Here is a 15649-nt window from a genome sequence, read left to right as displayed (position 1 = left end):
GTGTACGTGAAAGATTGTATGGCCTTGTCGGCCTATGTTTTGAGTTTATAAATGATCATGTTGGTCTATTAGGCCCGTATGTCACGTGTATATGATAATGTAATAAGAAAGATACATTACGTTGGTACTCGATTGAGTAAGGTACCGGATCCCCATCGCGGCCCATTGGTTTGGGTTGTGACAGCTAGGGTTTGAAAATTGTTGGAATAGCGTGGAATTACAACTCGAAGCAGCTAAAATGGCGATGTCTCTCCTACTTTTAGTGCAGCCAGCTTCTCGCCAATCAATAATAATCATCCTTTTTACCTACAACCTATAGATACTCCAGGTAGTTCTCTGATTTCTCTTCAATTAACTGGTTCAGACAACTACGCTATATGGAGTAGGTCTATGAGAATTGGTCTCTTTGGTAAGAGCAAGTTAGGTTTTGTGGACGAAAGGTACCCTAAGTCTAAGTTTGAGCCTGAATTGCACGACCAATGGGAAAAGGTTAATGTAGTAGTTCTATCATGGATAATGAATGTTGTGTGACCAGGCTTGTTGAGTAGTGTTGTATATGCTTCTAATGCTCACAAAGTGTGGGAAGACTTGAAGGAAATGTTTGATAAGGTGAATGGATCTAGAGTACTTCACCTTCATAAGGAAATACACACCCTAACTCAGGGTACCATGACTGTTGCTGATTATTTCTCAAAACTCAGAGATTTATGGGATGAGTTTGACGCACTCATGCCCTGTCCTGGGTGTTCTTGCCCAGATTCTAAGAAGTATGCTGCTCACTTTGAGTATCACAGGCTGTTGCAGTTTCTTATGGGTCTAAATGACTCTTACTCACAAGCTAGGAGTCAGATTATGATGATGTCCCCAATTCCAAATATCAACAAAGCTTATTCCCTACTTGTGGACCTTAAGAGTCAAAGAAGTCTAGCTAATTTTACATAGGTAGTTCAAGTTGCAGAAGTTGCTGAAGGGACTGCACTATACCGTAACAGAGGCTCAGTATCTTCAAGGGGAAATCCCAGACCATAGAGGAAGCTAGTTCAATGTGAGTATTGTCACTGCAAAGGACATACTAAGGAGAACTTCTACAAGTTGATTGGGTACCCCTCAGACTTCAAATCTAAGAAGAAGGGAGGTAGTCCTGGTCTGTATGCAAATTATGCAAGTCTAACAGCAGGTCCTGTTTTCAGTGATACATGTAACTTCAATAACAACAATAACCCACATATGGTCTATGGAATGCAGCAGCAACATGCACATCATATGCTTCAACAACTAATCCATCAATCTGTACCTCTCTTCCCACAGGAACAACACTAGCACACTCAACAAATGTCTCAGAAATCCTCTCAGCAGCTAGCTCCATTCTTCACACAGGAGCAATATCATTAGATTGTTCAGCTGCTCAACAAAGGATCAGATGAAGGACATTTTTACAAAACTGCAGCAACAGGTACTCTAATTGCCTTGATATCTAAATATGTTAATCCTAAGTGGATAATAGATACAGGAGCTTCCAACCACATGACTTCTACACTGCGGTTGTTAAAAACTTGTCAGTTAGTTCCAACATCTGAAAGAAGCAAAGTGCATTTACCCACAAGAGATGTAGCACTAGTTACACATACAGGGATATCATCTGTGTTTAATAATCAGGCTATTAGTAATGTACTATACATACCTGATTTCAAATATAACTTGTTGTCAGTGTCTAAGCTTACCAGAAAATTGCAGTGCCTAGTGTCACGACTCCAAATTCCCTCCGTAGGATGTCGTGATGGCACCTAGTCTCTAAGACTAGGTAAGCCTATCAATGCGGAATAAAAATAGAAATCTGAAATAAATAAATCTGAAACTTTACATAATTATAACTCTCAAAACCTGGTAGAAATAAGTTACTAGCTTCTAAGAATTTATCCTCAATGTCTCTATATAATATAGTCTAAGAAAATAAGGAAGCAATATAACAATAATAGAAGGGGACTCCGGAGTCTGCGGACGCTGGCAGATATACCTCGAAGTCTCGTGCACAGGTACTCACTGATGTCTGAGCTGGTAAGAAGTAACTGGCCTCCCCCTCTAGGGCGACCTCTACCTGGCCTACCTCAATCTCTAGCTGGATGTGCAGGTGGAGTGGCAACTGGTGCAGTAATTATGGCCTGAGAAGCCTGAGGGCCCTGTGGAATAGGTGGGGCTTGAGAAATCTATGGAGTTGCACCCCTCCTAAATCTGGGGCAATCTCTCATAATATAACAAGTGTCACCACACTCAAAACAAGCCCTCAAAGGTCGTGGCTGCTGGGACTGGCTCGGGCCTGATCGACTAGAATGCCCGCTGAAAGCACCCCATACAGGAGGTACAGTGGACACTGGCAGTGCATAATATGGAACCTGAGGTCTGGGAGTAGCCGGAATACCACTGGAAGCTAGAAGTGCTGAATGAATAGGACATCTCACATAACCTCTATCATGACGGGCTGCAACTGGGGCACGAGAATTATTATATGTGCCATAATCTTGGGGCCTCTTAGCTTCCCTCTCTTCCCTCTCCCGAGTTCATATACCTTCCAATCTCCTAGCAATTGACACCACATGTTGGTATGTGATGTCCATCTCTAGCTCTCGGGCCATACTATATCTGATACTAGGGTGGAGACCCTCAGTAAATCTGTGAACCCGCTCTCAAACAGTAGCAACTAAGGCTGGTGCATGCCTAGCCAAATCACTGAATCAGACCGTATATTCTGACATGGCCATAGAACCCTGGCGCAGCTGCTCAAACTCTGCGCGCCATATATCTCTAAGACTCTGAGGAACATACTCCCTTAAGAATATATCTGAAAATTGAATCCAAGTGAGTGAAGCTGCCTCAGCCGGACTATCCAATGCATATGCCCGCCACCACTGGTAGGCTGCTCCTCTAAACTGGAATGCCGTGAAAGAAACCCCACGGGAGGATGGTACTTCTTGTACCTCTTGAGCCTGAGCTGCTCCCCCTCTGAAACTGCTGTCCTAATCTCAGGCCGAACTGGGATAACTAGCTGCACTGGTAAAACTTCTGGGACATGGTCAACTTGGGCCCGTGGCTCTGGAGTTCGAATGGCGGGAGTCTGTGCTCCTCCCCCGGCCTGAGATATGGCAGGAGCAAGTGGAATTAACCCTGCCTGAGCTAGAGTGTCAAACATGCTCAAAAACTGGGCAAGAGTCTCCTGAAGTGCAGGAGTAGTAACAAACGTCTCAGGTACCTGCTCTCCAACTGGAGCTACTGGTGGCTCTGGTACAGCAGCTCATGCAGGTGCTCTGGCTGCACCATGTGGCCTTCATCGGCCTCTGGCTCAGCCTCTGCCCCGACCCCGGCCTCTTGCGCCTCTAACATGGGGTGCGTGTGTCTGATCATCGGATCCAGTTGTGCGTGTCCTCACCATGTGTGAGAGAATATATAGATAATGGTTTAGAACTTTGAATTCAACAATTGCGCACGATAAGGAATCAAAGAAGTGAATATTTTCCTAACAGTTCCATAGCCTCCTGAAGATAAGTACAAACGTCTCCGTACCGATCCGCAAGACTCTACTAAACCTGCTTGTGACTCATAACACCTATGAACCTAGTGCTCTGATACCAACTTGTCACGACCCCAAATTCCTTCCGTAAGATGTCGTGATGGCACCTAATCTCTAAGACTAGGTAAGCCTATCAATGCAGAATAAAAATAGAAATCTGAAATAAATAAATCTGAAACTTTACATAATTACAACTCCCCTGATAGAAATAAGTCACAAGTTTCTAAGGATTTATCCTCAATGTCTCTATATAACAGAGTCTAAGAAAATAAGGAAGCAACATAACAATAATAGAAGGGGACTTCGGAGTCTGCGGACACTGACAGATATACCTCGAAGTCTCCGTGTACTGGTACTCACTGATGTCTGGGCTGGTAAGAAGTATCTGGATCTGCACAAAAAGATGTACAGAAGCGTAGTATGAGTACACCACATCGGTACCCAGTAAGTGCCAAGCCTAACCTCGGTAGAGTAGTGACGATATCTGGTCAGGCCCTACTGGAAAATAATAATAAATGGCACGGTAAAATATTTCATAATATAATAAAATAAAATAACAATGGAAATGAATCAAGTAGCAGGTCATCATTTAATTACACAAATAATGGCAAATAATACCCCGTGGAACAAAACAGAATTTCTTTTCAACTTTAAGAAAAATCACAACAAATCAAAGGCAACTACGACCATAAATCAATATCAACAAGGACACTCCCGAGTTACCGCATCGTAGTCCCAAATCATAATAAATTCACAATATCTCATTTCCCTTATCTCACTGTGGGAGCCTTCACAATTTATTTTAAAGAAATCATTTTTTCCGAAATAGCATCCCGCATTTTAGCCATCCTTATCACACCGCATGATTTCTAGTAGTTCCCCTACTAGCCACACGTATCAAGCCACCCTTATCTCACTGCATGCGTTTCAATACCTAGACCTTATACCACCACATGCGTATCAATATCACAATATATCATAAGATGCACCTCAAGTGCTCAAATAATTTAACTTGCCAAAATAATTCAACAACAATATTTTTCCATAATAAATAGCTCACGGCTCATGCCAAGATAAATTATCAATAATATTTTTCCACAATAAAGAGCTCACGGCTCCATCACAATGAGTACGAAAAACTTACAAAAATATTCAGGAATAAATAATTCAGTAAAATAATATTTTAAAATCTTTAATACATTGCTTCAATACCAAATTTAAAAATGTCAAATACTTTATATCAATAATATTTAATTTAAAGAAAATCAACCTTCAAATAATGCACAGAATAAAAGAAACCAAGTTCCAACAAAACAGGTAAAACAATTAGCAGGAAAAAGGTCAAGCAAATTTAAAGTATATAAATCAAATCAATGATGGAAAATATAACAAGATTTATTAATTTAATTAATATGCAACAGTGATCTACACAATTTAAAAACATAATCCTTCACATTTAGCCCGTGTACACACTCGTCACCTCGTGTACACGACTTTTATCACATTACAATTAATACCAATCCTAGGGAAAAATTTTTCCCATACAAGGTTAGACAAGTCACTTTCTCGACTTGCTCCAATTTAACCAAGTAGTACGCCTTTTCCTCGATTTTCTGATTCCGATCGACTCGTATCTAGTCATAATTAATTCGATACAGTCAACAAAAATTATAGAATCAATTCTATAAGAAAATACTATATTTTTTAATAAAATCCAAAATTAACTCAAAATGGCTCGTGGGGCCCACATCTCGAAATCCGGCGAAAGTTACGAAATATGAACGCCCATTCAACCATGAGTCCAACCATACCATTTTTACTAAAATCCGACATCAACTTGACCTCCAAATCTCAAATTCTCATTTTGAAATCCCTAGGCCCAAATCCTCTAATTTCACCTCAAAAACATGTAATCTATTCGAAATATTCAATGATAATCCAATATAATTGACTAACAATGATCACATGTGACTCTCCTTAAGATTTTCCGTGATTTCTCGCTCAAAAATGGCCTCACCCGCTTTTGGAAATGTCAAAAATGACAAAATTTCTCGGACCCTTCTGTTTTGTACATTGCCCAGTACTTTCGCACCTGCGGACAAAATTCTTGCACCTGCGGTCCCGCATCTGCGGTGAAACACCGTATCTTCGGAAATTAGTCAGCCCAGCTGCCTTCGTATCTGCGAGCCTTGGACCGCATCTGTGCCTTCGCCAGTGCGGAAATTTCCATCGCACATGCGCGCCTGCCCGCACCTGCGCCCTTCCTCACGCTTCTGCGCAAGCGCTTCTGCGCAAGCGCTTCTGCGCAACATGAGCTGCATCTGCGGCATCGCACCTACGGCCAATTTCTCACAGGTGCGATTACACCAGAAGATAGAAATTTTCCCAGATTTCTTTTAAGTCCGAATTTGATCTGTTATCCATCCGAAACTAACCCGAGATCCTCGGGACCTGAACCAAATATACCAACATGTCCTAAAATATTATACGAACTTGCTCATGCGATCAAATTGCCCAAATTCCACCTAAAACTACATATCGGACACCAAATCAAAGGAAATTTGTAAGAAAACTTTAAAACTTATATTTTTTACAACCGAACGTCCGAATCACGTCAAATCAACTCTGTTTCTCACTAAATTCGGCACACAAGTCATAAATATTATAGTGGACCTATACCGGGATCCAAAACCAAAATACGGACACGGTGTCAATAAATCCAACATTAGTAAATTCTTAAAAATTATTAAGCTTTCAAACTTTAAATTTTTCATCAAAATTCTATATCTCAGGCTAGGGACCTCGAAATTTGATTCCGGACATACGCTCAAGTCTCAAATCATGATTACAGACCTAACAAAATTATCAAAACACGAATTTGAGTCTGTTTTTTCAAAATGCTAACTAAAGTTAACTCAGTTGAGTTTTTAAAGCTCTAATTTACCTTTTAATCTATTTTTCACATAAGAACTTTTCGAAAAATTTTACGGACTGTGCACGCAAATCGAAAAAATGATAAATAGTACTTTACGAGGTCTTAGAACATATAATTTATTTATTAAATTTAAAAATGATATTTTGGGTCATCACACCTAGTAGCTTTCTTCCCTGACTTCTGTATATTTCAGGATCTCTACATTGGTTAGGTGAAGGAGATTGGTAAGGAGGATTTTGGGCTCTACATTCTATAAGGAAATCCAAGGCAGTAGAGTCCACTACTTACTTCAGCTAAGTGAGGAAATAATGCAGTTAAGGTAGTTAATAAGAGTTGTTTTACAACTAATATGTGTACTAAGGCTTCTGATTCTAGTTCATTGTGGCACATGAGGCTAGGCCATGCCCCAATTAATGTAATAAGAAAGCATGAGTCACTGAGACAACTGAAAAACTATGATCAGTCATATTGTACTGTATGTCCCCTTGCTAAACAAACAAAGCTTCTTTTTCAATTGAGTTCTACTGAGTCACACTATGCTTTTGAGCTAGTACATTGTGATGTCTGGGGACCCTATAGGGTTCCAACATATGATAGTAAGAGGTTCTTTGTTATAATTGTAGATGATTTTACCAGGTACACCTGGGTGTTTCTGACTGTTTCTAAATTAGACACTATAGTTGTGCTGAGAGAGTTTGTGAATAAAGTAAAGAATGTATTTTCCAGCTTTGTTAAACTACTAAGAACAGATAATGGAGGTGAGTTCTTCAGTTATGAGTTCAGAGCTTTTATGTTTGACTCTGGTATTGAGCATCAAAGTACTTGTACCTATACTCCATAACAAAATGGAGTAGCTGAGAGAAGGCATAGGATTATTCTGAATATGGCCAGGTCCCTCAGATTTCAAGGTGCTATACCCTTGAGATTCTGGGGAGAGTGTGTCTTAACTACTGTCTACCTACTCAACAGACTGCCCTCCAAAGTTATTGTAGACAAATCACCATTTGAAGTACTGTATTTTCATGCTCCCTCACTATCTCATCTAAAAGTATTTGGTTGCCTGAGCTATGCTGCTACTCCTAAGGCTGTGGACAAATTTGCTTCTAGAGCTATACCTACTGTGTTCATGGGGTATTCCTCTACTCATAAAGGTTACATATTATATGATCTCTACTCTCATACCTTCTTTGTGATCAGGCATGTGGTTTTCCAAGAAGATATATTCTCCTTCAGACACATGAAGGCAGCGGTACTCCTATCTTTTCAGTTCTTGATCTTCTATCTCCTGTTGTAGTGGATGATACCAGGGAGGCTCCAAGTGTTTCACCTCTTCCTCCCGAGTTACCAACTATTCAGCCTCATCACATGGAGTCACCTGCTACTACCCTTCACATGGAGTTCCCTGCACACTCCCAAGAGGCTCATGAAATTGATACTGAGCAGCTGTCCACTGCACACTCCATAAAGGCTCGTGAAATCGATACTGAGCAGTTGTCCACTGCACAACCTTCTCTTGTTACACCTCCTTCTCTAGAGCTCAGGAGATCTTCTAGACCAAGCAGACCACCATTATGGCTGCAGGACTATGTGACCAAAGGCTAAAAATAACCTTGCTCCTACCCTTTGTCTTCTTATGTCTCTTATAACAGACTCAAACCAGTTTATCTGCATGCACTCTCAACTTTCTCAGTTGTGTCAGAGCCAAAGACATTTAAGGAAGCCTCTACTAATCCAAAATGGATACAGGCTATGCGGCTTGAGATAACTGCTTTGGAAGACAACAATACTTGGAGTATAGTTAATTTACCACATGGCAAGGTCCCAATTGGATGCAAGTGGATCTTTAAGGTTAAGTACAGGGCTTCAGGAGAGGTGGAAATGTATAAAGCTCGGTTGGTTGCTAAAGGCTACAGTCAGAGGGAAGGTCTTGACTACACAGAGACCTTCTCCCCTGTAGCTAAGATGGTGACTGTCAGGACAATAGTTGCTCTAGCTGTAGCCAAGCACTGGCTGATATACCAAATGGATGTTCACAATACTTTCCTCAATGGTGACCTACTAGAGGAAGTTTATATGTAAGTTCCTGAGGGGTTTACCAGACATGGGGAGTCATTGAAGGTCTGTAAACTTCACAATTCACAGTATGGGCTCAAACAAGCACCAAGACAGTAGAACAAGAAACTTACTGAGTTATTATTGCAGATGGGCTTTCAACAAAGTCATTTTGACTACTCCTTATTTACAAATAAAGCAGGCAGTGATCTAGTGGTTATCCTAGTATATGTGGATGATCTTCTTATCACAGGAAACAATCCTTCACTACTCAGTCAAACAAGGGAAGGCCTACAGAATCAATTCAAGATGAAAGACCTAGGTGAGTTGAAGTTCTTTCTTGGCATTGAGTTTGCAAGATCCAGTGAAGGTATTATGATGTGCCAGAGAAAGTATACTCTGGAACTTGTCTCAGAATCAGGGCTAGGGGGAGCAAAGCCTGTTGGCACTCCACTTGAACTGAATAAGAAACTGACATCTGAAGAATATGACAAACATATAGGAAGTGACTAGGACTGTGTGGATGAGCTCCTTAAAGACCCAGGGGGATATCAAAGATTAGTGGGCAGACTCTTGTACCTAACCATGACCAGGCTAGACTTGGCATTTGTAGTTCAAGTGCTAAGCCAATACATGCACTGTCCAAAAGTATCTCACACGGAAGCAACTCTTAAAGTAGTAAGGTACTTAAAAGAGGCTCTAGGTTTGGGACTGCTAATGCCTACACAAGACACCAATCAACTGAGTGCTTATTGTGACTCAGACTGGGGAGCTTGTTTGTAAACCAGGAGGTCTGTAACAGGCTATTTGGTCAAGTTTTGGGGTGCACTAATATCATGGAAGTCAAAGAAACAATAAATTGTATCTAGGAGTTCAACAGAAGCTGAATTCAGGAGTATGGCTTCATGCACAACTAGGGGTGGGTATAATACCGACCGAACCGAAAAAATCGGCCGAACCGAAAATTTCGGTTTATTCGGTTTCGATTTTTCGGTTTATTCAGTCGGTTTACGGTTTATAGTTTTTAAAGGTTCGGTGTTCGGTTTTAATGGTTCGATTTTCGGTTTAACCGAAAAACCGAAAAAATCAAATTTCGGTAGAGGTGGTCGGTAGGCTTTGTCCAATGCAAGGCATCATTGTGCAGGGAAAGAAAGTGAATCAAGACATAGTATTAGTATATAATTTATTATTTTATTTATTTTCTTTTTTTTGAAAGCTTTGAAGTGATAAGTGAAAATAAAGTATGCCTTGTATAATATTTATGAACACCTAGCTAGCTAGTTTTGTCCCCACAGATATTCTCTTTAGCTACCTTTTGAAGCTTTTCATACTGCACGATGCTCTATGAAATCATTGGCATTAAAGCTTGCATTTTATTCTTCATTTGCATCATTAAATTTTGATTTGTTTTCTTTTTTGGGTTCTAAATTAGCTTTGGATAAGCACATTTAGATTCACGCAAAGCAGGAGATCCTATGTTAGTGTGCATGCTCTGTTTTTCACTCAAAATCTAGTTTTCTTATTGCAGCAAAGTACTCAGTTCGTTTTATTTTATATAATTATGTTTGATTAATCATGAAATTTAAGAAATACATAAATATTTTTTAAGTTTGTAGTCTTAAATATATTACTATAATATTTTTGTGATTTTAAAACTTTTGAAACTTGTCGTCTTAAATATATCGAAACAACTATGATGATAAATGCTTGTCGTTAAAAAGAAAATAAATTTTTTACCATCGCTTGAAACCGAAAACCGAACCGATTAAACCGAACCGAACCGAAATTATTATGGTTCGGTTTTGGTTATTAAAATCACAAACCGAAAACCAAATTAACCGAACTGAAATTCTACAAAACCGAACCGAACCGACCGATGCCCACCCCTATGCACAACTGAGATAACCTGGCTAATAGGATTGTTCAAAGAGCTTGGAGTAGATGTGAAACTCCCAATAAAGCTGAGGTGTGATAGCAAGACTGCAATCCAGATAGCAGTCAATCCAATATTTTATGAGAGAACCAAACATATAGACATTGATTGCCACTTTGTAAGGGAAAGAATCATGCAGGGAATACTGAGAACTGAACATGTTCCAACCAAAGAGAAACTAGCAGATCTTCTCACAAAGAGCTTAGGAAAGGTTCAACACCACTACCTGCTAAGTAGACTTGGAGTACGAAATCTATTCAAGCCAACAACTTGAGGGGAGTGTTAAGTGTACTCAAATTTATCTAATTGTGGTTAAGTTTATTAGAATAGTTAACATAGTTGGTTAGTTAGTTAATATACAAATGTGTATAAATAGAACACTGTAGCAACAAGTTAGTTTGTACAATCATTTTTATATTTTAACAGAATCAGTTACTCTCTCTCTCTGTGCCTACTGTTCTATCGAGTTCTCTCATCTTCCTCTCCAGCTTAACCACCATAGCCATGGAAGTTAACAGGATGGCAGGAGATTCAAACTCTATCTAGTAGCTTAATAATTCTTTTTATATTCCCTTTGAGACGCAATCAGATAGAAACATTGTAATTGTGCCTAATTAATTAAATAAACGAAGTTTTTAGGTGCCCTTGAGAGAATGTCTTGGGATCCAACTATTGAAGTGTTGTCAAATGTCAAGTGTAGTAATGGTAGGTCAGCTAAAGCTTAATCATTTAACCCACCAAAATCACAGCAACTAATTACTGGCTCAGAATTTAAATCCCTCATCACGACCTAAAAGTAAAAGGCCCTTTCTACTATAATGATATAGTCCCAAGGGGACACATAGCGTTTAAGACAACGCAATTCCAACGACAGTGTAACATAATGAGTTCAAGTCCCAATTCATGATCTTTATTTTAAAAACAAATTATATGCCCGCGATGTTTATATTAATATTCTAAATAAGTTAATCTTAGCGTTGCAATAGAAAGTAATAATACGCACCGCTTATTTATAAGTGATAAAAGTATATAAGCAAAAATATATTTCGGATAAGTTGCATTCATAGAAAATTAATCATTGAAAAGAAAACAAATGGTAGCTAATTTGATCGATGTTTTATTGTATTATGCTTCTTGTATATGTTTTAAAATAGCCATTTCTGATGTCACGAAAGAGATCACTTCACCCTTAATTAGATATTCTGACCCAAAAATAAAAAAATTCTTGAAAATAGGGGCAGATCTACGTGAAAGCAGGTGGATTCACGTGAACCCATGCTCCTCTCCCTCGACTATATATAAGACTAGTGTTTTTCGTATTATATACTTAACTAGCGTTTGGCCATAGATCCCAAATTTGTTTTGAAAAATCTGATTTGGGTGAAATTTGGTTTGAAGATGAAAATGTGTTTGGACATCAGTTTTCAAAACATATTTCGCTTTTATTTTTGAAAAAAAATATGAAACATGACTTATACCCACAAGTTCTAAAAACTATCACAAATACCCAACAATACCTTCATCAATAACATTCATTATCATTGTCACAAATCATAGTCCTGAACATAAATAAATTTGGTATAAAATTATTATTTTTATAATGAACTACATAATACACTATCAGATGACCGAGAAGTCGAAGCAGCATTGCTATAAAATAATAAATAGTAGGCTCTTTTATAAAATACTAAAGTTTGGAGCAATTTTTAAAAAATGTAATAGTAATATTTTGGGCCAAAATTGAGCTGGTTTTGGGATTTGAATTTTGGGTTTTGGGAATTTATCAAAATATGGATAAAATTTATGAACAAACATGTATTTGCCAAAAAATATTTGACAAAAATTTGACAAAATTTGCTGCCAAACGCGTCTTTAAATAAATAAGTGCGAACCCATGCTCAAATAAGCACTTTGATCCAGTGGTAACTGAGAACTCCTTTGCCTTGGAGGTCAGGGGTTTGATCCTTGTTTTCTCTTGGACTTTTTAACTTTATTGGTTACCTAGTCTTGATCATTCTTTTGACATTTGAATTTCTTAATCCCTGAAAAAAAACACATTTTCTTTCCTTCAATATAATGTTTTATGGAAGATGCTTCTATCTTTTCTTCTTGAAAATTATCAGTGATAAAGTTTATATAAGTAGGCCGTAAGTGTTTGTTGAAAAAGAGAACGACAAAATTGGAAGATCAATCTATCAAGAAAACTTTTACATCTTGTCGAGAAATGAAGTGCTAGAAAAAGATAATAAAATTAATCTTCCCACTATAAGTAAAAAATGCAAATAGTACATCTGCAGGGAACTATAAGTACATAAAAACGATTTACCTGGTAGGATGGATGAAGAAATTTTTTAATAATTTTTAGTTTGTTATATAAAATATAAGGTGTTTAAAATTTTAAGTAACGATGTTATTATTGATAGTTTTCTAAGTAAGAAAATTTGCCGAGGACGTAAATGATGCTAAAGTTATAGTTTATTTGTTGTATCGTAAAAAAAAAATTAGATAGTTAAATTAAGTATACATTTTAAAGGTAGTAGTACACCTATGTTGTTGAAATCTGGATACGTCCTCGCTGGAAAGAGAGTACTTCCCTTTTTAATAGACTCTAAATTAAATAAATCTAGATGAGCCCGTCATTGAATTCTATATACCGAAAGGTTATAAAAAATTACTTTCAAATAAAGAAAAAGAGTATTTTTGGGTTACATTTGAAGCGAAGAAAGGGACCAACATAGCATTCAGAAAAGCATGGGGACTAGTAAAAAGGAAAGTGTTTTAGTTAAAATCTGGTGATTACTTGTTACCAGAGGCTTTCCTTTTTGACTTGGGACCTTAAGACGAAGGACCATCGTCAACTTTAGTTATTTCAGTCGCCCTACAAAAATTGATATATTTCTGAATTTACTTTCAAAATCTTCTGGTTCGGGTAAATGCAGTTCTCATTTATATTCTTTTCTTTTGTTTACCTTGATTATTGTAGGAAATTCATTTGGACAATTTTAAATTAATGATCCCAAAAAAGTACTTTTGCAATATAAAATAGAAAAAAAAAACTAAGATGGTAACATCAATCTAATTGTACTTAAAATATTGTTTTGTTATATTAAAAGAAAGCTCGGGGATTATTAGCTAGCCTCTAGTTGTTTGTATAGTGCTCCTGTCTATCTTTAATATCCTTTTTCTTCTTACTCATTGTGTTATATATATATATATATATATATATATATATATATATATATATATATATATATATATATATATATATATATATTCTTCTTTTTCTGCACCTTTTTCCTCTGGGACCAATAAAAAGGGAGACAAAATAGTGGAAAAGAAGTGAATAGGTTAGCTTGCAAAAATGGCATATAGTTTAACTTACCTTGAAAGAATAAATCTGTTTTTCTTTCCATCGTCCCATGCAGGGCCACCTCATGAATTAACGGTAGAATTGGATTTTTTTTAATTATTAGGAATAAAAAATATAAAAAGAACTAATCATGAAATTAGGTCAATGCTGAAGTCACAAGTATATAAACTGTCACGACCCAAAATCCGCATGTCGTGATGGCGCCTATCTCAATACTAGGCAAGCCGACAACCTCAATAAACCACAATTTCTTTTAAGTTTGAAAATATTATATTTAAATTCAATAAAAAATCTCCCAAATACTAATACAAATACACTCCCAAAATCCGGTGTTACTGAGTACATGAGCATCTAAATGACAACACAATCTGACTAATAAAAATACTGTCTGAATATATAGAACAACACAAATAACTGAAAGAGAAGAGAGTCAAGGTCTGTGGACACCGAGCAGCTACCTCGATAGTCTTCAACAGATAAATTCACAAATCTAGCAACCGCCGTATCCGAAAGTACCTGGATCTGCACACGAAATGCAAAGTATAGTATGAGTACAACCGACCCCATGTACTTAATAAGTAACAAGACTAACCTTTGGGCTGAAAGTAGTGACGAGCTCAACTGGTACAGTCCAGTATAGAAATAACAGTACAGAAATGTAGACATGCTTTCAAGTTCAATAGTTAACTCAGTACAAGTAAAATAGATCAATTCTGAATGATATGAGGAATATGACATCTTTATGTCTACATGACAATGTAAATGCCATATGTGATATAATATAATGAAAATCTCACCTACTCACACTCTCAGAGTACTTAATCACTCAGTACTGTACGAGCAAATCCAGTCCAGGGAAGAACCATCCCTCATATAAGCAGATAGATAAGGCAACTAGATGCCCTCGGAAGTTCATCCCAAATATAAACATCAACTGCACTCACTGTGGGGGGTGCAGACTCCGGAGGGGCTCCTTCAGCCCAAGCGCTATATAAAGCCAATATGGCCTACTGCGACGTGCAGTCCGATAGCATAATAATAAAGCCTATAAGGCCTGCTGCGATGTGCAGCCCCGACCCATATAGTAATAAATATAAAGCCAATATGGCATGTTACGACGTGCAGCTCGATCCCATAAATATCCTCACAAATGGATGAACATGACTGAGTATGAAATTTACATTTAAAAATAATTAATTCAACAGCAACACGACCCTGTGAGTCCCAAAATATCGACACGTAACCTAAACATGATCTTTAATACGAGCCTCAACTCAATTTCTCTAACACGTGGGAAACATGTAAATAATGACATGATTCTTTGATTATGCAACTCTACGGAATCTATTTCAGTCACAATTTCTATGGTGCACGCCCACATGCCCGTCACCTAGCATGTGCATCACCTCCAAACGATTCATATAACACGAAATTCAGGGATTCACACCCTCAAAACAAAGTTTAGAAGTGTTACTTACCTCAAACCGTGGAATTCTTTATTCCAATATGCCTTTGCCTCGCGAATCGGCCTCCGAATGCCTCGAATCTAGTCACAATTAATTCGATACAGTCAACACAAATTATAGGAATCAATTCCATATGAAAATACTAAATTTTCCAACAAAAATCCAAAATTTAACTAAAATATCGTCAGTGGAGCCCACATCTTGGAATCCGGCAAAAGTTACAAAATATGAACGCCCATTCAACCATGAGTCCAACCATACTAAATTTACCAAATTCCGACATCAATTCGACCTTTAAATCAAATCTCTAGGCCCAAATCCTCGAATTTCA

At 37.8% G+C, this 15649-nt stretch overlaps 2 protein-coding genes across 2 annotated transcripts; both read left to right on the top strand.

Annotated features, from left to right (window-relative positions):
* Window positions 1–479: 479 nt before the first annotated feature.
* Window positions 480–942, top strand: LOC138895783 (uncharacterized). Its single transcript, XM_070180512.1, has 2 exons — window positions 480–489; window positions 536–942. The coding sequence occupies exons 1-2, from the start codon at window positions 480–482 to the stop codon at window positions 940–942; spliced, it is 417 nt and encodes a 138-aa protein (XP_070036613.1).
* A 7757-nt stretch (window positions 943–8699) lies between these two features.
* LOC138895782 (uncharacterized mitochondrial protein AtMg00810-like) lies at window positions 8700–9062 on the top strand. Its single transcript, XM_070180511.1, has one exon. The coding sequence runs from the start codon at window positions 8700–8702 to the stop codon at window positions 9060–9062; it is 363 nt and encodes a 120-aa protein (XP_070036612.1).
* Window positions 9063–15649: the final 6587 nt, after the last annotated feature.

This window comes from Nicotiana tomentosiformis, chromosome 7, assembly GCF_000390325.3.
Source record: "Nicotiana tomentosiformis chromosome 7, ASM39032v3, whole genome shotgun sequence".
NCBI classification, from domain to species: domain Eukaryota; kingdom Viridiplantae; phylum Streptophyta; class Magnoliopsida; order Solanales; family Solanaceae; genus Nicotiana; species Nicotiana tomentosiformis.
Note: the sequence above shows the minus strand (reverse complement) of the source record. Positions and strands in the feature narration are given on the sequence as shown.